At 44.4% G+C, this 26,392-nt stretch overlaps 1 protein-coding gene across 1 annotated transcript; it reads right to left on the reverse strand.

Moving 5' to 3' along the window:
- Positions 1-671: 671 nt before the first annotated feature.
- Positions 672-21,928, reverse strand: DTD1 (D-aminoacyl-tRNA deacylase 1). The gene is made up of 5 exons (XM_056862743.1): positions 21,874-21,928; positions 17,722-17,812; positions 17,260-17,495; positions 15,664-15,761; positions 672-830 (listed from the first exon to the last, which is right to left on the reverse strand). Exons 1-5 carry the CDS (start codon positions 21,914-21,916, stop codon positions 675-677), a joined length of 624 nt encoding a protein of 207 aa, XP_056718721.1. The 5' UTR covers positions 21,917-21,928; the 3' UTR covers positions 672-674.
- Positions 21,929-26,392: the final 4,464 nt, after the last annotated feature.

The raw sequence follows: 26,392 nt of genomic DNA on the forward strand, positions 1-26,392 counted from the left end.
CCTTAGAGAATGGGCAGGGGGCAAGAGAAGCGGATGAATATTGCATCAAGATGGGACAAGGAGAGCAAGGAAAAGGTTGGATGCAGAGAACTTTCCAGCAGGGGCTAGAAGATTGAATGAGAAGTGGAGAAGGGCAGAGTTCTACAGTAGACGGACAGTCTGGCAGCGGGGCAGCAAATCGACAAAAGAACAGAAGCCAGGAGAAGCCAGTATGAGAAGGTCACAGATGATTCCACCAGGGGTGGGCAAATGTCCATCCTGCATGGTCTGTTGCACCCCCACAAATTCCAGTGGTCTACCAACATGTTTTAAATTCACAAGAGGGCACACTCTGAAACTCTTTAACGTCCACAGCATATGTTAAGCAATCCCAAATATTCACACTTACCTAAGAATAGCTAAGAAATCAAGGCCCACTCCTTCCAGCATTCTTCGCAAGAATACCAGCAGGCATGTGGTAGTCTGCAAACAATGGTTAGCGAGCCAGCAGTAGACCACAAGCCTCTTTCATCACCATGGGACAAAGAGAACGATTTAGCAGCAAGTAAAGAAAGGAAGGGGCTAGAAAGGCATGCCTCTGTAACTTTTTATTCACCCAGCCTGGAATCATGCATAGAAGTTGAAGCCATTAGCAGAAACACCATCAGTTCATACCTGACCTTACGTGCGATTAGCTAAGGTTCCCTTTCTGAAGACACATCCCCTTCTGCTCCGCTGCTGGCACTGGGATCATTTTTACTTCTAGGAACATTCCTCTCCCTGCTAGATTCAGAGGGCACCTTCATTCTGGTCTTCTCTTTCCTCTGTTGCTGTTTCTCAAGTTTTGCCAGCTGTTTACAAGGAAAAAGAGAGAGAAAAAGGTTTCATGGATGCATACTAAAGAGGTACAAGAACTATGACAGAAGCCTAAATTCCAATTGCAAAGATGAAGTCGGGCTGGACAGACGCTGTCCAAAACATCTTCAGCTGACGATTACATATGGAAAGCTGCATCTTTGATACCAACACCCTCACACCCCCTTCAGATTATGTGCCTGTCCATTGTTCAGCTATGATTCTCACACCACCACTTCCTTTTGGAATGTCACCAAAAGCATGCCTTCTCAGTAAAAACAAACGTGCAATCCTTCTTTACTAATGTTTGCATTCATTTTAAGGAACAAGACTGCATGCAATGTTATGAATATTCCTAACCATAAAGGTACAAAAAAAATAGAAAGGAAGCACCCGGCCAAAACAAAGTACTTCAAAGCCCCATTGAGATAAGTGTAAAGGATTTAAATCCCTCTTGCTCCCATGGAAATCAACTGAACTAAAGAGAGCTTAGCTTTGGCAAGACTGTGCCTTACGACTGCCAATATGAAACAGTAAAAAGGGATAGAAATCTCCATACATCCATAAACCACGTTACCTGGACAACATGTTTAAGGTTCATAAATAAAAAGTATGTATAGATTATTTATTTTAAACTTCCACACCCAGCATTAACAGTATGCACTTTAGCTGAATTAAATATACATATTTCCCATATGCATTTTTCTAATTTTGCGGACATATTACTTCCTGCTTTTATCATGGCCCAGCAAAGAATTCAAGTTACTAAGACGGCAACAGAGAACCTCCCCTCATCTCCCCAATCATGCTACAGTCTGCCCGGTGAGAGATATTACGTCAACTCCAGGGGAGGCACACAGAAAAAAACACTGCTGGTGTTTGCATTTTCAGCAGAATGCTTTCAGTTGTTACTGCTTCTTCCTGGATGGCCAAGGATGCAAGCAGGTGCCAACACCATTTCAACCCTGCATAACTGCACGACATCTCACACAGGACGTTTGCAAGATGAGGCCGTAAGATCATGGCTTAAGACACACCCCACTTTAAAAGACATCCTTGACTGATGACGCATTCAGGGGAACTCAAAAGCTTGTAAACTGTTTTGCATTGCTTTAGTCAATCCTAATACAAGGTATTGTGGTGTTTTTTTAAAAAAAATCATTGCTGTAAAAAAAGGTTATTTTGGCAACTGCATTTTCTAACCATTCTAAAGCAGGCCTAACAACCAGGAATGTAAATATACCAATTGAGATAGACTGTGAACAATATCATCATACTTCTTGAACAGAAAAAAATAGTATCCTATAGAAGAGAGATAATCAGAACACAGAAAGAAGAAGAGTTGGTTTTTATACCCTATTTTTCTCTACCTTTAAGGAGTCTCAAACAGGCTTACAATCGCCTCATCCCACAACTGGCACCGTGTGAGTTAGGTGGGGCTGAGAGAGTTCAGAGAGAACTGTGACTAGCCCAAGATCACCCAGCAGGCTTCATGTGTAGGAGTGGGGAAACCAACCTGGCTCACAGGATTAGAGTCCGCTGCTCATATGGAGGAGTGGAGAATTAAACCCGGTTCTCCGGATTAGCCACTACACCACGCAAAAGCAAAGAAGGATGTAACAGGAGGCAACGTTGGAAGTGCAAAATGGTTTGAGATAGATGTGCAGAGTGGCAGGATTAGGAAATGCAACACAGTACAGAGGATGGGGAGGAAGGTAGTCTGACCCTCTCCTTCTTTTGAGCTTATCTTGCCCTTACAGATGCTAAAGTGGGCCCCATGGATCTATTTTGCCAATGGCAGAGCCTTCCTCCGACAGCAGCAGTATGTTTCATGTAAACCAGCAGGACCTGTGATAGGGAACAGGCGGGGACAAAGCTACTGGAGATGACCATCTTAGCCAACCCAGCAGTGCACATTTCAATCAGAATATCAAGAGTAGATATGGAGGCCATAGGGGGATCCTCAGAGGAGTCTAGAAGGCTTCAGGTGATTTCAGGTGTCAACCACTGTAGCCTAAGCTATTAGCTCAACAGACTGGCATTCCACAGGACATATGAAGATGTCTTTCACTGTCAGGCCAGCAGCTCACTTGTCTTCTCCTGCTGGCACTGGCTTTCATCTCACAGAGACCCTCAAATGTTTTTAGGTGGAAATGCCAGGGATTGAAATGAAGCTGCCTCATACCCAGTCTACCCAGCCCAATATTATCTACTGACTGACAGCAAGGCCCTGAGGCAGAGGACATCCCTTGCTTCCTGAAGAACAATCTGCCATATCTCCCTGACATCTCGGTAGAGGATTTCAGATAAAGAGATGTCAGGAATCTCATCCAAGCACATGCTCTACCACTAAGCTATGGATTCTTTCATCCAATTACTTTGTTCCTTAGGAAAAAAAGTCCGAATGAAATGAACCATGCAAGTGTACTTAGCATCAGGTCACCCCTAGTGAACAGAATCACCATTCCTACCAAGTGTCTGTGAAGTTGCAGTTATCAAGGCCCATATTATGATCTCAATTCCTTTCCAATATGAACAGAGCTTTCTACATGGCCACCCCATGAGAGCTACTGATCTACCACACGTTTACTGACCCACCACAACAATCATTGTATTTTTCTTCACAACCTTGCTGGCATCATATAGCTACATATAGCTATATACAAATTGTATTAAAAACTACACATAGCTATATAGAAATTGTATTAAAAACTGGTATTCACATTCAGTATAATGGGTACCACAACATGTTGTTTATCTTTGATATGTTTGGCACTCATACTCCCCATTTTTACATTATAAAAATAAGGATGACAGAGGAAGGCAATGAGTGTTTACCTGAATGATTCACTCTAATCAAGATCTTCCATCTATCTGTAAATGTTAAGTGAATGAATCCTCACTTTTAAATTTCGCAGAACATAGCTAACAGGCAGCTTGCGTGCATCCTTAAAATTACGCTACTGCTCTATATTCAGCCACAGCCGCAGCTCTTCAAAGGACAACAGACTCCTTCCCCATTCTCCCTGCTCCCCTATGCCAGAGCATTCCCTTCCAAAGGACAGGCATAAAATAGCACATAACTGATTTCCCTATGGACACTAACCAAACAAATGGGATCAATTCAAGACTTCTATTACAGACTAGGCATTAAAAATTAAACGTAATATTCTTTTTCTAGTCAGACTATTAAAAGAATATGGTACATTTTCTAGTACAAGAAGTCCTGAAAGAGGTTTTTCTTCTCTCCATGAGGCACCATATCAACCTTCCAGATTCTGTTCAGAGATCCAACCCTCTGGAAGAAACATGAAGGTTTTTCAGTTATTTTCAAATCAAGGCTTATTGGGGGGGGGGGATTATGTTTCAGGGGAGTGATAAAGCTTGATCAGGAATGAACAAAGAATGAGCGTGGAGAACAGCTTTCGGGTCCTCATAGCAACAGCAACGAATGCAGGGCTGGAGTCACACAGCATTAGTTGAAGAAGCTTCAATGAGATCAAAAATGCTTGCTCCTAGAATCATACAATTGGAAGGGACCACCAGGTCATCTAGTCCAAACCCCTGCACAATGCAGGAAATTCACAACTATCTCCCCTCCACACCCCCAGTGACCCCTACTCCATGCCGAGAAGATTGCCAAGGTGCCCTCCCTCATATGATCTGCCTGAGGTCATAGAATCAGCATTGCTGACAGATGGCCATCTAGCCTTTTCTTAAAAACCTCAAGGCAAGGAGAGCCTACCACCTCCCGAGAAAGCCTGTTCCACTGAGGAACCGCTCTGCTGGAAAATTCTTCCTGATGGAAGCCCCCCCACCCCCAATCTCATTTCTGTGCTGCAAAACTAGGGGACTATTTTACTACAATTCAAGAGAAAAGCACAACACAAAGTCCAACTAGACATGTCTGTTCAGAAGGTAAAGGTAAAGGTGGTCCCTGTGCAAGCACAGGGTCATTACTGACCCATGGGGTGACAGCACACCCTGCTGTTTACTAGGCAGAACGGGGTGGTTTACCATTATTTTCCCCAGCCATGTACACTTTACCCCCAGCAAGCTGGGTACTCATTTTCCCGACCTTGGGAGGATGGAAGTCTGAGTCAACTTTGAGCCGGCTACCTGAAGCCGACTTCCATCAGGATCGAATTCAGTTCATGAGCAAAGCTTTTGACTGCAGTACTGTAGCTTACCACTCTGTGCCGGGGGCCCCAGAAGGAAGTCAGACTTACTTTGATGGTATTTAAACCCAAGAAAAGATGAACAGGAGTGTAGCTTTAGACACGAGCTGCTTTTGACAGCCACCCAAAGTGGACATTGAATTTGCATGCTGACCGCAAGACCATCCACCCTTGCAGCGAATCCTGCCCTTATTAGGATAATATGCTGCTCCTCCTGCAGAAAATATAAATTAGGTTGCAAATTTAGCCCTAAACAGACCCCCCCCCCAAAAAAAGGATTTTACTAGTCTGGTCAAACAAACCCCAAAAGAAAATCATAGAAATAATAAAACATTGATGGTTTAATTCAGCATGATACCAGCTGAAAATCTATTGGATGTTTGTCTCTGGCAGTAGTGATAGAACAGCAGAAAAGACACCAGAGAAAAATTTAAGAAAATACAATTTTGTCAGTTACCCCCTATACGCCAATTTTAGGATCCCTTTCAATGACAGTGGGAGTAAAGAAACTCCTACCGCTACCCTATGCTTGGTTAGGATCAGCAGGTTTTGGAAGTTTCCTGTCCTACTTCTGAATGTGTGCACCTAGACAAACTGAGTTTGCTTTGTCACCAACAAACTGGGAATCTAAACTATGGGTTAATCCTGGGATAGAATCCTGGTAAACTTCCACATTCAGACATCACAAGTTGGGGTTAGAACTAGAAGCATCTGAGGGTGCTAACAAAACTCACATAATTGCTTTGCCTTTTACAAACAGATTTTTTCTTGACATTGGAATAGTACCAATGCAAAATAAACTAAAAACTGAGTATTAAACTTCCATTAATTCAACTAAACTGATGATAAAACTGGGACTTTACTTTTAAATTACCTAGCAGAGATGCAACTGCAGAGGATGCAATTTGACCCTTGAGCTTTTCCAACAGCTATACTTTCTATCACGATTTATTTGAGCTCAACCCAAAGGCAGAATTATGACAGTGGACTTTTCAAAGAATACTTTTGTTATCCTAAAGTACTTCTTAATGAAGCCTTTTATCATACACATAATAGCTGCAATTTAAAATTTATGCAAGTAATATAATTGCAGAAGGGTTATTAGACTCCCAGAAGGCTTTACAAACGAGGCCATAAAGAACCTCTGAAATACTGAGAAGGATCCAGCAGTTTATTTAGTGCCCTTGAAGGCATATGTGCCATAGGAAAGGCTGTTATTTTTTGCATACAGAAAAAAGGCAGCTGTTTTCTCTCCTGCAAGGCAAAGAAAGGTCTTCAAAGATAAATGCCTTCCCAGAACACTTGCTGTAGCAGCCACCAGTAGGAAACAGGCACTGATTTGACAGACGCTGGATAGAAAAGATGTAGCAGCAGAAAATTATTTAGTCAATGAAAATATTCATTCAGAAAGCACAGACACACGAATGAAAGTAACAGAAAGAGGTCTGGCCCATACAAGCCTTCCTCATTTGCTTCTGTAGCATTCAGTAACATCTGATGAAAATTCAGAACCTCCACATTCAGAAGCAGTAAACCTCTGAATACTAGTGCCAAGAGGCAAGGTCAGGGGAAGGTCTCAGCCTCTATGCCCTGCTGTTGGACCGCCAGAGAAACTGGTTGTATGCTATGTGAGACAGGATGCTGGACTAGATGGACCACTGGTCTGATCCAGCAGGGCCCTTCCTTTGATCTGAAGTCAGTGCTTATTCTGCTACTACCCGAGTCAGCCTGTGTGAATGAACAAGAAACAACACTGGTCGCACTTTGAAGAAGAAGAGTTGATTTTTATATGCCAACTTTCTCCACCACTTAAGGAAGAATCAAAACGGCTTACAATCACCTTCCCTTCCCCTTCCCAACAACAGACACCCTGTGAGGTAGGTGGTTCTCAGAGAGCTCTAAGAGAGCTGTGACTAGCCCAAGGTCACCCAGCAAGCTTCATGTGTAGGAGTGGGGAAACCAACCCGGTTCACCAGATTAGAGTCCACCACTCATGTGGAGGAGTGGGGAATCAAACCCGGCTCTCCAGAGTCCACAGCTCCAAACCACTGCACCACGCTGGCTTGGATCTTACACTGAAAAATATAGGAACTAGCCCTACTTGAGTGGTGTGGGTGCTATTACACATGAACACACACAAAGTTGCCTTACACTGCATCAGACAACATGGTCCATCAAGGCAATTACTGTCTACTCAGACTGGCAGCGACTCTCCAGGGTCTCAGACAGAGGTCTTTCACACCACCTCCTACCTGATCCTTTTAACTGGAGATGCTGGGGACTGAAGCTGGGACTTTCTGCACAACAAGCAGATGCTCTACCACTGAGCCACATCCCCTCTACTTGCTTAGAAACAAACAAACCTATTGCTGGGCACAGCTTTTTGTCAGAACTTGAACTATATGTTTCCCCCGGGCCACTTTTCAATTACTCTTCAAATAAAGCTAAGAAATGGGAATATAATCCCACCAAAGGTACATCTGCAGCAACTGGTTTTCGCAGGGTAAACGCCAAAACACATCTCAATCTGCTGGTGCAGTTTTCACTCCATCCTGGGTGGGGTTCCCAGAAGGGCTCCGCTCCTGGCTGTTGTCATAACGCTAAATTATAACCCAATCTATGGCATGTTTTCTTGGGAGGGAAATCCCACTGAGTACAATGGAACTAAGTTCCTAGCAGCTGTGCCTACTGCTTGCAACCTCAGAGAGTCAGTTCAGAAGTGATGGTCTGTCCCCCTCGAGAGTGTGCGATGTGGGGCCTGTGCTCTTTCATCTCCCTTCACAAATGCTGATTGTTTTTATTTTTGCACATTCTGATTTGCTGTAGCCAGAAACTTCCATGGTATCTGAATCGGGCAAGCTTCAATGACTGAAAACCATGACTTGTCTACCGGCCAGAACTGGAAACCATGTGTCCGGAATGCTGGCAGAGACAAGGGCCAGAGGCAGGTAGCGTAATCAGGAAAACAGTCCGGGGTCAGGTACCGTGCTGTTTGAGTCCAACTTCTAAGCAGAGGGGCAATCTCAATTCAAGGTCAAGTTCAGTTCCAGGGTCAGGGTAGCAGAGGTCCAGGAGTCCAGAGGATAACAGAGACACGAGGTGGCTGCAAGAGAATGAGTCGCTTCCACATAACGCTGAGCACATTGCCTGCCTGGTTTCATCATCGCTTAGTGGGCTGTGCAAAGCCTGAAGCCTTGCAGTTTTCCAACGGCTTTCTGTCATGGCCTTGATCTTCCGGCGTCTCTGCTCGAATGTTTCTCAGCGACTCTCCAGCCGAGGCCACCTGTGGCTGAACCCCAGACACAGCCAGTTCTCCTGAGCTGCCAGGCTGCAGACCCGGTGAGACCTCCTCTTCTTCACTCCTTTCGTTGTCTTCTGTCTGCTGGGGCTGCTTCTCTGTTCCTCTTCATCTGAGGAAGTGTCGGCAGGCTGACCCACAACACCATGAATCCAAGAGGGATTCTGGTTTGGAGGCAAATTATGACCCACACAGCACATTCCCAACAGCCAAAGCAGGATTTGGCTATCATGTCTGAAATAGGCCACTCTGTATATGAGAGGTCCCCAACCCTGTTGAACCTCTGGGCATGTCTGGAATTATGAGAATTTGTTGTGGGCACCACAACAAAACAGCTGCCGTGGAGACTGGGTCCAATCACAAAACATTGTGAGCCTCCACAATATCTCAGCTGTTTCCAAATGAATGATTCCTACAGACACAAAGGTCTCCTGGCATTTTCTGAAGCACCCCCCTACTCCACTGAAGTGCAGGAAAGGCACAACTGGCTCTTTGATTTGGGGAGAAAATGTGGACACCAGGAAACACATTGGCAAACACTACACTGAGGATCATTGGGGTATATACAGGTTGAGTATCCCTTATCCGGACATCTGATATCCAGACTGATCTGAAAACCGGACCTTTGAGCTGGCATGCAGGCAGATCTGCGCTGCTCCAGCCTCTTGACTTCCAAGAGTCCGGGCGGCGCGGATCTGACTCACATCCACACCGCCCGGCCTCTCCAAAGTCTGGTGAGATAGTTACACTTATGCTTTCTGATGGTTTAATGTACACAAAATTATTTAAAATACTGTTTAAAATTACAATCAGGTTCTGTGTATAAAGTGTATGTTTAAACATATATAAAACATAAATGAATTTGGGTCCCATCCCCAATATATCTCATTATGTATACGCAAATATTCCAAAATACGGAAAGATCCAAAATATGGACCACTTCTGGCCTCAAGCAATCCAGATAAAGGATACTCAACCTGTAGTGACGTTCTTAAGCACCCATTCTCTCAGTATCCTTTATCTGAAAGTCTTTTTATCTTCATATTATATTGGGGGTAGGGTAAATGAGAGAAATGTTGGCATGCCCAAGGTCATCCTGGCAAGACCACAGCTAAATTGAGATTTGAAGTGGGGACTTTAAAGGTAATTATTCCATCCCATTATTCTTATTGCTTTTATTTTGTTTTGTATCAATGGAGTAAGTTTGCACCAGAAGGCAAGATAGAAGTCTTTTTAAAAATTAAATGCACTGTTCACTTCCCTCAACTGCTAGAACAACTCTCTTTCACGTGAGACAGACATTGCCAAAATAAATAAATATATAAATAAAGGTCCCCTACCTACCGGGTTAAGCGTGACCACATGCTATTGCAAGCAAATTGAGTCAACTTACTTGCATGTAAGTACTGTAGACTTGAGCCAGCATGGTGTATTGGTTAAGAGCGGTAGACTCGAATTTGGAGAACCGGTTACAATTTTCTACTCCACATGAAGCCTGCTGTTTGACCTTGAGCCAGTCACAGTTCTCTCAGAACTTTCTCAGCCCACGTGGAAGCAAGCAATGGCAAACCACCTCTGAACGTCTCTTGCCTTGAAAACCCTATGGGGTTGCCATAAGTCAGCTGTGACTTAACAGCACACACACACACACACACTGTAGATTTATACAGCAGATTTATCCTTGGCACATGGTTCCTCTTTGCGCACAAGCACTGCACACATTCAAAAAGCAGCACAGGAAATGAGGAACAAATCAAAATGATACCCCCCCAAAAATAAATGGAGGCAAAAGTACTTTGATGCCGATACAACCACAGTTGATGCAAAAAGCACCAGCAAGGGTGGGAGAAGGAACTTCATGGAACTTGACTGACACCTAGCGTCACCGGAATCACTCAAACCCTTTAATGCAGTGGTTCCCAACCTTTTTTTGACCAGGGACCACTAGGACTTTTTTGTTCGGTGCAGGGACACCAAGGTTCAAAATAAAAATTCCGAGAATTTGAAAATAAACTTTAATCATAACTGTTAAACATTAAACTTAGAATAATATTTGAATATATTTTTTATAATAGAGAACTTTTAATTGTAAATCAGTGTGATTTTTGAGCTTGCATCCTTTTTACAAGCTGGGCAATTCTGGAGCTAATACTGTTGCTCAGAGCTACACGAATATCATCACTTGCTTCCAATTGATTTCTTGTCGTGCTCTTAATTATAAGCAAAGCAGAAAACCCTTGTTCACATAAATAAGTTGTGGAGAAGAGCATAAGATATCGCAAGGCGAATCCCCGAACTGTAGGATATGAAATTGCTTTTTTACACCAGAACTCTTCAAGAGAAACTGATTCAAACACATCCTTACAGTGCCTATCATTTTGGAATTCAATGAGCTCTTCCTGGATTTCTTCTGCAACCTCTTCAACAGCAATACCAAAAGGATTGCGAATCAGCTTTTGGGTATCTTTTGATTCTGTCTGGTTATATTTCAGGAAATAATGGTGGAATTCATCGACCAGCATTTGCAGATGACTTCTGATGTTGTCTTGTATATTGCGGTGATCATGTCATCTTTACTATCATCGACCAGTGCTTTTAATGTCACAAACGCAGAATAATTGTTTTCGCCTACCCATAATTGAAGTTTGCAAATAAAGGCATGCAGTTTATCTTCAAACATAAAAATGTTTCCCACACCTGCTAAATTTATGTTTCCAGAACCTTGCAACTGTAAGTTTAGTTTATTCAAATGTGAGAAAATATCCACAAGATAAGCCAAATGCATTTGACTTTTCGAATCAGAAAACAGCTCTAGTAAATCTTTAATTTTCTTCTCAGCTAGAAACAGCTCAACCTCTTTTCTTAGTTCAAATAACCTTCCCAGCATATTGCCTTTCGATAGCCAACGAACTTTGGTGTGGAAAAGAAGAGTCTCATGATCGGAGTCCATTTCAGTGCACAGTTTTTTTAAAAGGCGTGTATTTAAGGCACTGCTTTTAATAACATTAACCACTTTTATGGCCATTTCCATGGTATTAACAAGGCTTTTAGGAAGAGTCTTGGAAGCTAACACCTGACGATGTATGATACAATGAGTTGTTATTGCTGAAGGATTCTTCTGTTTTATTAATACTGCTAGACCGGAGCGTGATCCTAACATGGCTGGAGCGCCATCCGTACAGAAGCCGGCGAGCTTTTCCCACATAATGCTATGTTTCTCAAAATACTCCTCTATTATATTCATGACGTTGATACCTTTTGACGTCGTTTCCAGTTTCCACGAAATCAATAATTCCTCTTTAATAGTGTCGTCTAAAAAGCGGACAAATACGAGCAACTGACTGCAATTAGAAACATCTGTCGATTCATCATACTGCAAAGCGAAACATGGTGAATTTTTTATTTTCGAAACAAGCTGCTCCTCGATGTCATTTGACATAATTGCAATTCAAGCTTTTACCGTGTTGTTCAATAGAGGTATTTCTTGTATTTTCTTTTTGGCTTCCATCCCTAAAACCTCTTCGACAGCTATCATCAAATAAGGTTTGACAAGTGTTTCTCCTATTGTGTGTGGTTGTGTGAGGCTCGCTTGCACCCTCCCCAGGCCTCCCCACCCCTGCATGTTCCTTACTTGTCGCGCGCCGCTCCCGTGAGTCACCACCGCGAGCAGCCGTGCTCTGCGCCCGCGAGCCGCCGCCATGCCGCCCACGTATATATTAATTTATTATGGGTTTATAACTTTGTTTCGCGGACCCCTGGTTTAGTTCTCGTGGACCCCTGGGGGTCCACGGACCCCTGGTTGGGAACCAGTGCTTTAATGGAACAAATATTTCATTTGAAAAAGCATGCAACGCTCCAATAGGTATCACCCTTCCAGAAGTACATGGAGAACTGGGACCTAGAGAATACGAAAGGCATTTTGCAACAGAGTCCTGCTGCTACCACCGGTCTGTGACTCATTGCGTGATTCTGAGACCAGGCCACAGGAGCAGCATGAAGTGTCACCACTTTCTAAAACATTCCTAGCCCACCACTGGAATAATGATGAATGGCAACAGGTGTATTCATGCCATAGTAGGCAGGCTTTTATTAAATATTATTAAAAATATCAAGGGCATTGCCAGGGACTAAAGACTGGCTCGCCATTTTGCACCAGCGGTCCTTAATAACTCAAAATGTCAACAAATAAAACAATGAACACACAACAGGGTTAGAGTCACGGTTCTGCTGTTAGAACAAATATCATTATTTGTTCTCAGAAAATCCATGCATGTCTCTGCTGCTGCTGGAAATGCAGCTAGTTCTAGGTAATAAGCCTATCAGTACCCTCTGATTATACACCGATTTGCCACAAGATAGAAACAAGAACCATGACTGATCAAATGGAGGATTTAGCAACTAGTCCTCAGTCTGAACATAAAGACGACAACTGAATGAGTTGTTGGGGAGGTCTCCAAACCCCACACAGAGAGGGGTCAATTCAGATATCACACAAAACCAAAGTCTGAGCTGCCAAACATTTGGAAGAACTAGTGTTTAGAGCTGTTTGTCTGCTTTCATTTCCCTTCTGGTCAGCATTTCTCTATCTAGCTGCAGTGGCAAAACAACAGCTGTAATTATGATACGTTAATTGAGAAGTCATGCCAAACCGCAGTGAGCGTAAACCATGGTTTGCAAACCAACATCAAACCATAGTTCCTGGTTGCACCAGCAATTGCCTGAAATAGTACAGCATGGCTGACATCACCCATAGTTAAGCTCTTTTAACAACGGTTTGCTGTGAAGCTTGAACTGAATCAGTGCTTTGCCTCCCTGCTAGTACAACCACAGTGTTATGGCTATAGCATTATGTGGCATTAGGGTTTAGAAAACTTCTCTGAGGACTCAATGCCTATCTCAAACACAGGTCTTTATCTGAACCCCTGCAATTCAGGAAGAGCACTTGGAGTCCCTGGTGACTGCTAAAACACTTGACATTTGTATGTATGTATGTAAGTACTGATATTGTCTGTTTGACCAGCCAAAAGTTAATACATAAAATTATCTGACTTAACAGAACTGCTAAACTAATATAAATTACAAACTTAGATAAAAGTCTAATGATATTAAAATGTAAAATATTAACACATATCAAGAGAATTAACTTAACATCTTAATATTTCTAAAAGTATAGCAAGGTTTAATAATTTTTTCCCATCTTGCGAGTTTTAATTGCGATGGCACAAAATTTGGCAGTTGGGAGTGAAAAGTGTGGAGTTTCACGCAACAGGAGCCTCTTAATCAGGAACTCTACTGGCTTATCAGGGAATCAACTGATCAGGAGAGCAATGAATTTAATACGGGCCTCATGATAAAATGGATAGCTGAACAAGACATGTTTGGTGGTTTCGCACTTGACATTTTAAAATCATGCAGGTTGTTTTAACTTGAAATTTGGTGGCTAATAAATTGAATGTTTTAAACTAATCAGATATGTTACAGTGAATACTCAGCTTTCCCCTGTAGTATGTGACAAGATTAATCAAGATATCTAATTCTGAACATGCCTTTAGAATGCAGATCAAAAAATCTGCAGAATGGGGCCATGTACAGGCAGGGAAATTTTCAGCAAACCTGGGGGCACTCCTAAGCTTGCAGAAAAATCTCAGAGAAGGGAAAAAAGTGAACAATGCTTTTTCAATGTACTGGGGGAAAAACTGATATCTGGTTCCATTTTGAGGGCTGCCCAGCAACTTCACAAGCATTGTTGCAGTGACCGCAGTTGCCATCAGGAGAAGGGAACAAGAAGGTATAGTGAGGAAGACAATGAGACGAGGCAGTGGAGGGAAAGCGAGGTGGCTGCAGAAGCAGTGACTGAGCAAGTGGACAGGAGAGATGCAGCAGGTGAGCCAGTGAGGAAAAGAGAGGCGAGACAGAAGGAAGCTACGAGTGAGCAAGGAAGGGGGTGAAGGAGGTGGCAAAGGAAGAAGGCACAAGCAAACTGAGAGGAGAGGAACAGCAGTGATGAACGCGAGAGCGGGAAGGAATGAGGAAGGCGGAGAATGAAAAGCGGGGGAGGGGCAGGAGGAAGTGGGGCAAGCAGGAGCAAGTAGGATTTCTTCACCACTATAAGTTTCTTGCAGGTCTCCACTTGTACCATATTGATTATATAACAAGGGTTGCATAACTGAAGGTAAAGTGCTCAGGACTCCAATGCAAGATTCAGCAAAAGGGACAGAGAAAAACAGCTGAGAACCTATTCTGAATACATACATGAAGTCACTTTATACTTAGTCAGCCCACTGGTCTATCCAGGTCAGTACTAGCTACTCTGACTGACAGCAGCATTCCCAATGTGAAAAGATCTCTATGTCACCCATTGCATGATCCTTTTAACTACAGATGCTGGGGGTTGAACCCAAGGCCTCTAGTATGCCAAGCAGATGAGCCATAGTCCCTTCCTTATTTTTAGAGATGAAGCTTCCAGTTAATGTCATGTCATGATGAACACGCTAAAGCTCCAGTGAACCTGAGTGATACCCATAAAGCCCTTTAACGCTGGACCTTTTGCCTGAGCTGTTCCCTGTGACATAAACCCCGCCTAGGACGAAATTATGATTTGTTTAAGATGACAACACGAATTATGTGTTTTGAATGGGAAACACCCTTTTATGCACACTGTATACAGTTGTGTTTCTCTGCTGGGGTATAAACATGTATAATTTGGAACTGTGAGTAGGAGCCTACCATGTATTTCTGCCACTGTAAATTCATTGCCACTGGAGGAGTGGGAGTGATTTCTGCTGATCGCTGCCCCCCAGTGCAGATGGCTACAAGGTGCTCAGCACTATCCCTGTAGGCACCTTGAATCCAGAGGGTGGGCAGCATTTTGGGAAGCATGAAGGAGTCTACATAGGGAGGTGGAAATCCAGTCATGCAAACAGAGATCTGCTTGTGGAACAATTAGATCCAACTGCGTGTCTTTACGGCTCAGTTTGATGGGAATGTCACTATAACTGGTACCCTTCCATTCCTCAAGAGGGTGTGCATTTACACATTGTTTGGGTTGTTATGGACCATCCACCTCATCTTGCGGGCTCCTCGTTTCGTTCTGTCTCTCTGTGCCTGTTTGCACAATGCCAGAAATTTGGGAGGTTTGCATTGGGAGATCTTCCACATACAATCACAGCATTTCCCAATATGAGTCTTTGACATGATGAAACAGGAACATGTTATAGGTATTGCCTTTCAAGAAGGTGAGGAAAACAGCACCCATTTGATGTACATTTGCAGAAGATAAACAAGGCACTTCAACCCCACTACTTATTTATCAGAAATCTCTGTATGGGCCAAGAGAAGTAAGATACACCTTACCTGCTTAGCATCAATGAGAGCCGTAGGAGACTCTAGTTCTATGGTCACGGGCCCATCATTCTGGATATTTACTTGCATGTATGCACCAAATTTACCATCTGAAAAGAAAGGGGGAGAGACGTTTGCTTATCCAGGGAGAATGTTGTTTTCCCGACTTTTCTATTTTAGGAAGGCTGTTTTGCACAGCCTATGGGGAGTTTTGAACACTTTTTCCAATAACTATGAGAGTGAAACTTTAAAAACAAAAAAATAAAAGTCACCTCTCTTTGAGAATCAACTTCATTTTATTGAGAAAGACTGGGAGTTTGTGTTTGGCTCTAAATGCAGCCCCCCACCCCCGAAAAGGTTTTGGTTCGGCAGCTTTTTCAGGCATTAAATATACCATATCATGTGATTGTTTGGAGGAAACTTTTCATTTTAACACAAGTGTCAAAACAAAAAAGCTTCACCTGTCATTCAAAGCAGATTATTTGTGGAGCAACAACTGTAAAACGGGCTGCACTGAAACCCTTGACACAGTTGACAGGAGTGTGACATTTTAGAAATGGATTTAAGCACTATCCAATGCAATCCATTTCAAAAGATCGTAAGGTATGGCCATATCTTTGTGCTGCCAGTCAAGATCTTAATCTAGTTATTTCTCTAGTTATTTCTTTCCATTCAAGCTGGATAACAAATGCTTTTTGCTATTTTTGATGCTTCAGTTTGCCCCATTTTTAAGGCTACAATCAAAAGAGAAACTATGTGCTGTACCAAAGGTTGTGCAAAATCATCCTAACCAGAAGGTGGGAGGGGTGTTGAAAGAAAGTTTTTTACAAACTTTCTTTCAACACCCCTCCCACCTTCTGGTTAGGATGATAAAAGTACTCATATCTCCATTTCTACTCTACTGTGTCTGACGAAGGGGGCTTTGACTCTTGGAAGCTTACACCCGGAAAGTCTTGTTGGTCTCTAAGTTGCTGCTGGACTGAAATCTATCTGTTGATAACACAGGACTATCAAAGCACAAGACTATCAAAGGAGTAACAAGCTGGAAGCTGGTGAGGAATTACAGAGGAAGGTGGGGAGATAAACAGTTCTACCGCCCCCCCTTCCAAATGGTCTCCTCCAGGATTCTGTAAACTCTCAGGGGCTTGAGCGGGCCAATTTCTTTGCTTCCCTAGTTTCTCCCTCCCGCACTGACTGACTGTTAAATGCTCTCAACACTGTGTGCCTCTTGGAGCATGTTTGGTCCTCCGTGGGCTTCCCTTTCTTATTGTTAGTTGTCATCCTCCACATTTTTTGCACACGGGCCAGGTTTTGCTGCATTGATGACTGCCACAAGCCACCCAACTATCCCATTAAATAGAGTGGTGCTTTTAAATAGAGTTCCCCGAGAATGGTTTTTTAATGAATCAAGACAACTACAAGTTTTGCTCTGGAAGCACCAATCCTTTTCTACACGCTTGAGGGAACAAAGATCTAACTGCTGCACCGACTGATAGGTCCCTACAAACAAAGCACGCAATCCCCAAAGGGTGTCTGCTTTTATGGCACATAAAGAATCCTCCTTGAGAAACCCCCCCATTGGTCTAGGCTACTTGAATCCTGCGTTACCTTTAATGAGCTCTGGCTTGTATGTTTTGCGGAGCTGTTCCAGGAAGCTGTTGTAGAAAGTTTCTGCTTGGTCTGTTGGCATTGCCATGTGATAATCAGGCTTGTTTCCTTTCAGAATACACTGCAGAGTGAACTGGCTGACACACAGCACCTCATACTGCTTGTCCATTACGCTTTTAGACCAGTGCTTCCCACTTTCGTCTTCAAACACACGGAGGTTTAATATCTTTCGAACCCTAACGTAAAAGCAAAAAAGGCGCAAGAATAAAATTGCACGGTTCAACATAAAAGTGAGATAAAACACAACCAGAAAATAGTAATCAGGATATATTAAAAAAACCTAGACCCATTTTTCCTGAAGGATTCAGTTTGCTAATTCAGCTGCCACAGTTGGAAAGTTAACATTGGTAGAAGAAACTGCATGAACATGAAATATTACATGAATGCTTTGTCCTGACTTACATATGTTCAAGTTCTTTCTGAGTGTCCTCCACAGATAGACCCAGTAGTACACAAATGCCTTGTCCAATGGAGCTTATTTGTTCCCCACCAACTGTAGAAGGAAGTTTACAAAAAAAAAAAGACGTTAAAATTTGCAAAATATCTCTCATCCACAAGCAAAATCCTAGTAAGCTGCCATCACAACAACTGTGGGGCTTTGAAGGTTCTTCTTTGAATTGATACCCATTCTATTTCTGGAAAAACAGCATTTTCTAATAACCTTCTAAAAACTTTCCTTGGAATATTATGCAAAGGAGCTATTCTTTTCACATATAAACCAAAAGAACAAGTACGCCCTTGTTCCTTGAAATGACTTTCTGCTTTGAGAGCCAGCATGGTGTAGTGGTTAAGAGTGGTGGACTCTAATCTGGAGAACCGGGTTTGTCGCCCCACTCCTCCATATGAAGCCAGCTGGGTGACCTTGGGCTAGTCACAGTTCTCTCTAAGCTCTCTCAGCCCCACCTACCTCACAAGGTGTCTGTTTTGGGGAGAGGAAGAGAAGGTGATTGTAAGCCTTTGAGACTGCTTAAAGGTAGAGAAAAGCAGGGTATAAAAACCAACTCTTCTTCTTTAATCCAAGGTCAGTCAGTAGCAGACCCTCTGAATGTCATGTGCTGTCAAATCCTATAAAGCACTCCTGTACCCCTACACTTAACAGCTAGATAGAAGGAAGACAATTTGCAGGCAACACTTTTCCCACAATGCTATGCTGCACCTAGCAACACTCTTCTAATACACTGTCTTTTTAATGAACAGGAGCCTATACCCTTATTGAATTAATCTGGTAGCACGACTGAATATATCTACCCTTTCCCTTAAGCAGCTTACTAACACAGGGTGACTTCAAAATATTATGTAACAGATTTCAACCAGTTCAAATCAGCTTGGCTATTGAGCATCAATCTAATTTTGATCAAAACACATGAAATCTTTTACAAATTATCCCATGTTTAAAAAACTCATAAATATGTATGACTTAAACGCCTTAAAACACAACACGCCTTAAAAATAGCCATTCTGAAACAGATTTCATTCATTTCCACAGCATGATAGAAAGATGAAATTGAAAATCTGCCAGTATTTAATCCCAAGCACAGCTAATTTATAGACATCAGTTAATGGCAGAAGCAAGGTTCTCTATTACTTTTTTAGGGCAAGGCTGCATTTTGCTGGGGGCACCTCACTTCCAGACAAGGTACTGCACTTCATCACTACAGACACAGATTATGCAACAGAAAAACAAGCACCTTTTGAGCTGCCTTTGAACAATCACTAAGACAGTATCATCTTCCAATGAACCCACGATGATGCAACCAGGTGTTCACCATTTGTCCAGTTACTGATTGGTGAACAAAACACTGGCAAAAAGGCAGGAAATATTGAAAAGTGGATGTGATATAAGATTTTGCACTCAAACCTCACTACCTCCCATAAAACACTGTACATGTTGCGTGGCCAGGTAAAGGATCCATGGGGGGACATGCTGCATTTTTGTTTGTATGTTTGGTTTTAGTTTTTAAAGCAGGTATTATTTAATTCACCCCTTCCTCCTAGAAATATGAAATTTCTAGAAATTTTGAAGCCTTGAAGAAGAAACCCAAAAAAGTAGAATTTGGGGGGAGGAATATAGACTTTCCTATCAAACTTATTTTGCTGCCTTAATGACATAAAATGCACCATGTATAACAGCATACAAAACTGTACTAGTTGACACATTAATGGAATTTGAAAGTATAAATGCCTTCGTTTTCTACACTCTAAATTGAAATATTTGAAGAGACAGCTGCAAACTGCTTCGACCCTATCCTCTTTTAGCAGATGTATTTTAATTTTTGCCATCTGAGAGACATGGAAAAATAAAATTAGGCAATAAATTTCTGTGGTAAAGAAACTATTATTCTCAAATGGTCACAGCTGGTAGGGTTACCAACATATCTGGATATCCAAGTTCAACTTCATAACCCTCAAAACAATTAATTCTGAAATCAATTCTATAATTATAGCCTACCAACTGTTGCATAAATTACTCACATTTACCAAAACATAGCCTTGAAAATATACCGTATTTTCAAAAATATTCACAAGATATATATATTACCTAATACTGAAGACTCTTGTCAAGTAAAATTTTTCATTCAACACATTTTAAGTGAGTAAAACCTTGTCTTAAAAAGTATTTCAACCAAAAAAATCATAAAATATTGAAAAAGAGCCAATGAAAAAACTGGTTTATCCCTCCCCCTTTCTCTTCCCCACAAGCCTTCCTGTCTCATCTCTGCTTCCTCCAAAATCCAGCGAGGGTGCAAGGCCAGAAGAAGCCCAAAGGCGCTTCCTCACAGACACTGAAACTACACCATAAACAGACCTGGCAGAGATAACACAATAAAGTGTGCCAAGCAACTTAGAACCCCAAACTGGTGCTTATATACACAACCAGAACACAGCACTTTGACATCAATGGCTGCCCGGCCGAGCAGCCTCTCAATGGCAGACTCAGTTTTCTTATTGTGTAACATGTGAAACAGCCCTTAGTCTTTCATGCCTACTGAGTCCAAAAGAGGACCTAGCTAAATATTGTTTCACACATTACAGGAAAGGGCGGTCAATCCCGCATCTCTGATTGATGTTCCTGTAACCACCTGTATGTCCTACTCCAACCCAGGGTTGCCAACTTCCACGTGAGGCCTGGAGATCTCCTGGAATTACAGCTGATCTCCAGAGGGCATGAACCCATTGCCTGGAGAAAATGGCTGTTTTGGAAGGCGGGCTCTATTGGAACTATATCCCACTGAGGTCCACCCCTTGCGCCATCCCCAGGAATGTCCCCACCTGGGGTTGCCCACCCCACTGCACCTTCGTTTTTAACTGAAGGAGTATGCCGTGAAAAAGCCTTATAAAGAAAATAAAACACAGTGGGTAGCCGTGTTAAGTCTGTCAGCAGTAGTAGAAAAGGGGAAGAGTCCAGTAGCACCTTAAAGACTAACAAATTTTTCTTTAGTAGACAAGGGCAAGAGTCCAGTAGCACCTTAAAGACTAACAAATTTTTCTTTACTAGAAAAGGCCAAGAGTCCAGTAGCACCTTAAAGACTAACAAATTTTTCTTTAGTAGAAAAGGGCAAGAGTCCAGTAGCACCTTAAAGACTAACAAATTTTTCTTTAGTAGAAAAGGGCAAGAGTCCAGTAGCACCTTAAAGCAGGGGTGGGGAAGGTCAGGCCCGGGGGCCGTATAAGGCCCGTGAAATCATTTGCTCTGGCCCTTCATGGGTCCTGGCAGATCTCTAGCTCAGAAGGATCTAAGACTGGTGATCCGCCCCCTCCTGCAAACAGGAATAGCCTCTATTCTGGATGTGAGTTTGTTTCGCCGAGAAAATGAACCTTTTTTCCCCCTTGCAGAAGAGTTGTTAGCTGTGGAGCTGCTAGGACCGCCCAAGAAACTGTGTTAACCCTTTCCCACCCGGGCTGTGGAGAAACTACGTGGCAGACACTTGGAGCCGTCTCTGGTCGTGCCTGTTAGCTAAATGTTTGACCAAATATAGCAGGTTAATTTTAATTAAGCTGATAATTTTTTGTATGGCCCGCGAATGATGTTATAAATATCCAAATGGCCCTTGGCAGAAAAAAGGTTCCCCACCCCTGCCTTGAAGACTAACAAAAATATTTTCTGGTAGGGTAGGAGCTTTCGTGAGCCGCAGAACGAAGTTCTGAAGAAGTGAGCTGCGGCTCACGAAAGCTCCTCCCCTACCAGAAAATATTTTTGTCAGTCTTTAAGGTGCTCCTGGACTCTGGCCCTTGTCTACTAAAGAAAACAAAAGCAACAGCAAGAAGAGTCCCAACAGGCAAGGAGGGTGTCCGAGTGGTCTGAGTGGCATATCACAGTTAAGTGCTGAAGGACTGCGACACTGGGAAGGCGCAGGGCGATCCCCAAGAGAACGACTCCATTCATTTCAACGGGCTTCGGCTGGAGCCACGCCGCGTAGGACGGCGCTGTTCCCGGGACGAGCTCCCTGCAAACGGCCGGCGCCGCAGGCAGCTCGTCCCGCCGGGCCCTGCCGGCCCACGACGCGCCGGCCCGCTTCCCTGGCGCCGCAAACGCCGGCCGGGGCCCCCGCGCACCTGTCACGCTGGCCCGGCTGACGCGCTGGATGATGGCCTTCATGGTGCCGGCGAGGAGGGGGGGGAGGGGGCGCGGCGGCCGGCCGGCGGGGCAGCCGCACACCTGGGCAGCGGCCGGCAGCGACTTCCGGCGGGAGGGGGAGCGGAAGCGGAAGCGAAACTGGTCTCCGACCTGAAGTGACCCGGAAGTCGTCTTTCTCTGTCGAGGTCAGGTGGGAGGGGAGGCTGGCGATGGGCGGGAGGCTGGAGCGGCAGTCCCACGGCTTCCCCCGGGCAGGGGGGTGAAGGATCGATACTTTTCTTTTGGGGAGGGGCCGTGGCTCAGAGGTAGAGCATCTGCTTGGCATGCAGAAGGCCCCAGGTTCAATCCCCGGCATCTCCAGTTAAAGGGGCTGGGCAAGTAGGTGATGTGAAAGACACCCTGGAGAGCCATGGAGAAGGGCCGTGGCTCAGAGGAAGAGCATCTGCTTGGCATGCAGAAGGCCCCAGGTTCAATCCCCGGCCTCTCCAGTTAAGGGGCTGGGCAAGTAGGTGATGTGAAAGACACCCTGGAGAGCCATGGAGAAAGGCCGTGGCTCAGAGGCAGAGCATCTGCTTGGCATGCAGAAGGCCCCAGGTTCAATCCCCGGCCTCTCCAGTTAAGGGGCTGGGCAAGTAGGTGATGTGAAAGACACCCTGGAGAGCCATGGAGAAGGGCCGTGGCTCAGAGGAAGAGCATCTGCTTGGCATGCAGAAGGCCCCAGGTTCAATCCCCAGCACCTCCAGTTAAGGGGCTGGGCAAGTAGGTGATGTGAAAGCCTGAGACCCTGGAGAGCCATGGAGAAGGGCCGTGGCTCAGAGACAGAGCATCTGCTTGGCATGCAGAAGGCCCCAGGTTCAATCCCCGGCACCTCCAGTTAAAGGGACTGGGCAGGTAGATGATGTGAAAGCCTGAGACCCTGGAGAGCCATGGAGAAAGGCCATGGCTCAGAGGCAGAGCATCTCCTTGGCATGCAGAAGGCCCCAGGTTCAATCCCCGGCACCTCCAGTTAAAGGGACTGGGCAGGTAGATGATGTGAAAGCCTGAGACCCTGGAGAGCCATGGAGCAAGGCCGTGGCTCAGAGGCAGAGCATCTGCTTGGCATGCAGAAGGCCCCAGGTTCAATCCCCGGCATCTCCAGTTAAAGGGACTGGGCAGGCAGATGATGTGAAAGACCTCTGCCTGAGCCCATGGAGAAGGGCCGTGGCTCAGAGGCAGAGCATCTGCTTGGCATGCAGAAGACCCCAGGTTCAATCCCCGGCATCTCCAGTTAAAGGGACTGGGCAGGTAGATGATGTGAAAGACCTCAGCCTGAGACCCTGGAGAGCCACTGCCAGTTTGAGTAGACAATACTGACTTTGATGGACCATAATTTGGGAAAGGACCGTGGCTCAGTGGTAGAGCTTCTGCTTGGCATGCAGAAGGCCCCAGGTTCAACCCCCCGGGCATCTCCAGTTAAAAGGTCTAGGCAAGTAGGTGATGTGAAAGACCCTGCCTGAGAGCTGCTGCGGGTCTGAGTAGCCAATACTGACTGATGGAGCAAGGGTCTGATTCAGTGTAAGGCAGCTTCATGTGTTCTGTAGAGGGCTCACGTCGCTTTAGCAGACGGCTGCCAACTCTGGATGGGAGATGCGTAGAGATGCCACCCTCCAGGGGATCCCCCAGAATTACTGCTCATCTCGACTACAGAGGGGTGCTTTGGAGGATAGACTCTGTGGCATTGTGCCCCACTGAGGTCCCTGTCCTGCCCAGGCTCCAACCCCCCAAATCTCCAGGAGTTCCCTAGTCTGGATCTGGCAACCCTAGGGATGCCTGGAAATGTGGGGAAAGAGCCTGTGCAGGGCAGTTTGGGGAGGGCACTCAGCGGCCCTAGACCCCACCCTCCAAAGCTGCCAGTTCCTACAGGGGAATTAGCCATTATGTAGATCAGTTACAATTTTGGGAGCTCTCCAGTTCCTACCTGGAGGTTGGCACGATACCTAATAATGCAACATGCCACCTTCCCCTAAGAAATGATGGGAGAAAACTTAGCATGCTGATTGAGTCAGCTTGCCCTCCCTCCACAATCAAAAGAAATAGGAGCAATGCCATGAAGGATATTGGTTACAACCTGAATAAAGAGTAAGGATGCCAACCTCCAGGTAATGGCTGGAAATCTCCCTCTATTACAACTGAACTCCAGGTGACAGATATCAGTTCACCTGGAGAAAATGGCTGCTTTGGAAGGTGGTCTCTGTCACATTATACCCCATTGAAGTCTCTCCAATCCCCGGACTCCTCAGGCTCCACCCCCAAAATCTCCAGGTATTTCCCAGTCCAGAGCTAGCAACTCTAATAAACAGCAAGTTCTTACTATGTGGGGCTGAGACACCACCAGACTAGTTGAAGAGTTCTCCCTTCTGCACAGGATAAGGGAAACAAAGCCTGTCACAGCATTTGCTAGACACACAGTATTCTGAGACAGGTGACATTTCCACAGAATAGTTAATCCCCAAGATCCCTAAAATATATTCTAATCAGCCACGCTTTCTACACACCTGCTTTCTCAAAAATTATTTTCCAGCCTTAGCCTATAACACTCCAAACAATGTGTGTGTACCTATAATTGCAGGCACATCTGAATACTGGACCATAACCTTTACGATACCAGACTTAAAAGAAACAAGTTTGGCAACACACTAATTGGCACAATGGGAATATATACATAAATGCCATGAAGGCTGCCAACAGCTGAATGGGCAAGTGAATACCTGTCCAAATGGCTTTGTCTGCCTTCACTGAGCTAGATCGCTGCTTCCTCAGTTCTTTCTTAGGTCTCCATCTGCTTGTACACCTTGGCCCCTGTGCATCAGGACAGTTCTATTTCTGACCAGCAAAACATATGGGACATTATGGCAGCAATGTGTGCGTGTATGCACTTTGCCTTTCATAAAAACCAACAGTTGTTTCAAACCAGAGCTGGGGGGAGTGTGCACACAGCCATTAGTGTGGTGCTACAGCAACACAAATCCTCAACATTTTAAAATAGTATTTTTTCTGCCTCTGTCTCATTCCCAATATATTAGCCTCCTGGTCTTGCTGAAATGTTATTCCACTGGTAGCTTCAGAATGACTGCAAGCTGAGTCGTAGAAGCAGCAGAGGACAGGACTCACAACAATGGGTTTAAATTACTGGTGGAAAGGTGCCAGCTGGATGTTAGGAATTTTTTTATATATAGTAAGAGTTGTTCAGCAGTGGAATGGGCTACCCAGGGGGATGATGAGCTCCCCCTCACTGGCAGTCCTCAAGCAGCAGCTGGACGAACCCTTGTCAGGGATGCTTTAGGCTGATCCTGCATTGAGCAGGGGGTTGGACTAGATGGCTTGTATGGCCCCTTCCAACTCTGTGATTCTAAACTCTAGCCCTTGAGGACGGAAGAGGTGAATTCAGCTCACTCCGGGGAGTGGGGGAGAAAAGAAAAAAGCCATTTATCCCCCTGGGCCTCTGTGGGGGAGTTAGATGTTTGGGTGCAAAGCAGAACTCCACCAGACAGAGAATTTAGGAGGCAGAAAACTATAAACAGCTTCTAGTAATCTGAAACACACTTGTCTCAAAGTCAACTATTAGACACCCTACATATGCCCTCTTGTGTTCAGGGGCTTTGAGAAGTGGGCTACACTTGTCCTTTCTGTGCTTTGTGTTTCATCCCTACATACTTTTGTATTTCAGCTCATCTTGACAAGCACATTAGAGTACTTCTCACCCTCTTTAGAGGCTGCTTCCCCACAAAAGAAACTGGTGGGCACACAGAAATCAAAAGAAATGGCAAATAATATGGAGAACAGTATATTGTATTCCAGGTCTCTGTGTTCACACCATATAAATGAGTTATTTTATGTTCCCAGATTTGGCTTTTCATGGAAAAAGTTAACCGGGGGGCAGGGATGACAGATGAAGGCATAGAAAACATTTATACTCATCAGCTTGACAGAAAAAGAAGGAATTCATTTCTTCTTCCTTGCAATAACCCAATCCAGTTTAGCTAATGATACAAGCAAGATAAATGGGTCAGTATGAAGACAAACATTTGCAGTCCAGTTCACAGAATCCAGAGACGTTATACAGCAATCCTCATTCTTGTCAACCCTGTGGGCTCTTCTGGAATTTTGAGAACAGGTGGGGGAGGGGGTTGCCATAACAAAATGGATGCCATAGGGGAGGAAGGTTCCACAAAATGTAGGGAGGTTTCAAGTTGAGCATCCTCCTTTGATGAAAGCTGCTGATTCTGAATGGGTGCTCCCTGCCAATACAAAGGTGATGCCTCCTGAGCTCTTCTGCAGTGAAGGGAAGCCCGCCTAGACTGGCTCTTTGCTTCACAGAAGAAACCAGTGGGGACCAGAAAACACACAGGCAGGCATCACATTAGGGATCGCTACTTTACACAGTACAATAGAACATTTCAGTCTCACAACTTTAGAGAAATGTCACCCAAGACAAACCATGTTTTAATAGGTCCAGAA

The sequence above is a fragment of the Euleptes europaea genome, chromosome 17, assembly GCF_029931775.1.
Source record: "Euleptes europaea isolate rEulEur1 chromosome 17, rEulEur1.hap1, whole genome shotgun sequence".
NCBI lineage: Eukaryota > Metazoa > Chordata > Lepidosauria > Squamata > Sphaerodactylidae > Euleptes > Euleptes europaea.

What these genes read in the sequence shown, in the direction of transcription:
- DTD1 (XM_056862743.1), bottom strand. Translation starts at nt 21,916, where the DNA reads ATGAAGGCCATCATCCAGCGCGTCAGCCGGGCCAGCGTGACAG. An exon ending in CAGCCGGGCCAGCGTGACAG is followed by an intron (nt 17,813 to 21,873) that starts GTGCGCGGGGGC and finishes TTCCTTCTACAG; the next exon opens with TTGGTGGGGAACAAATAAGC. An exon ending in CAGAAAGAACTTGAACATAT is followed by an intron (nt 17,496 to 17,721) that starts GTAAGTCAGGAC and finishes CTTTTACGTTAG; the next exon opens with GGTTCGAAAGATATTAAACC.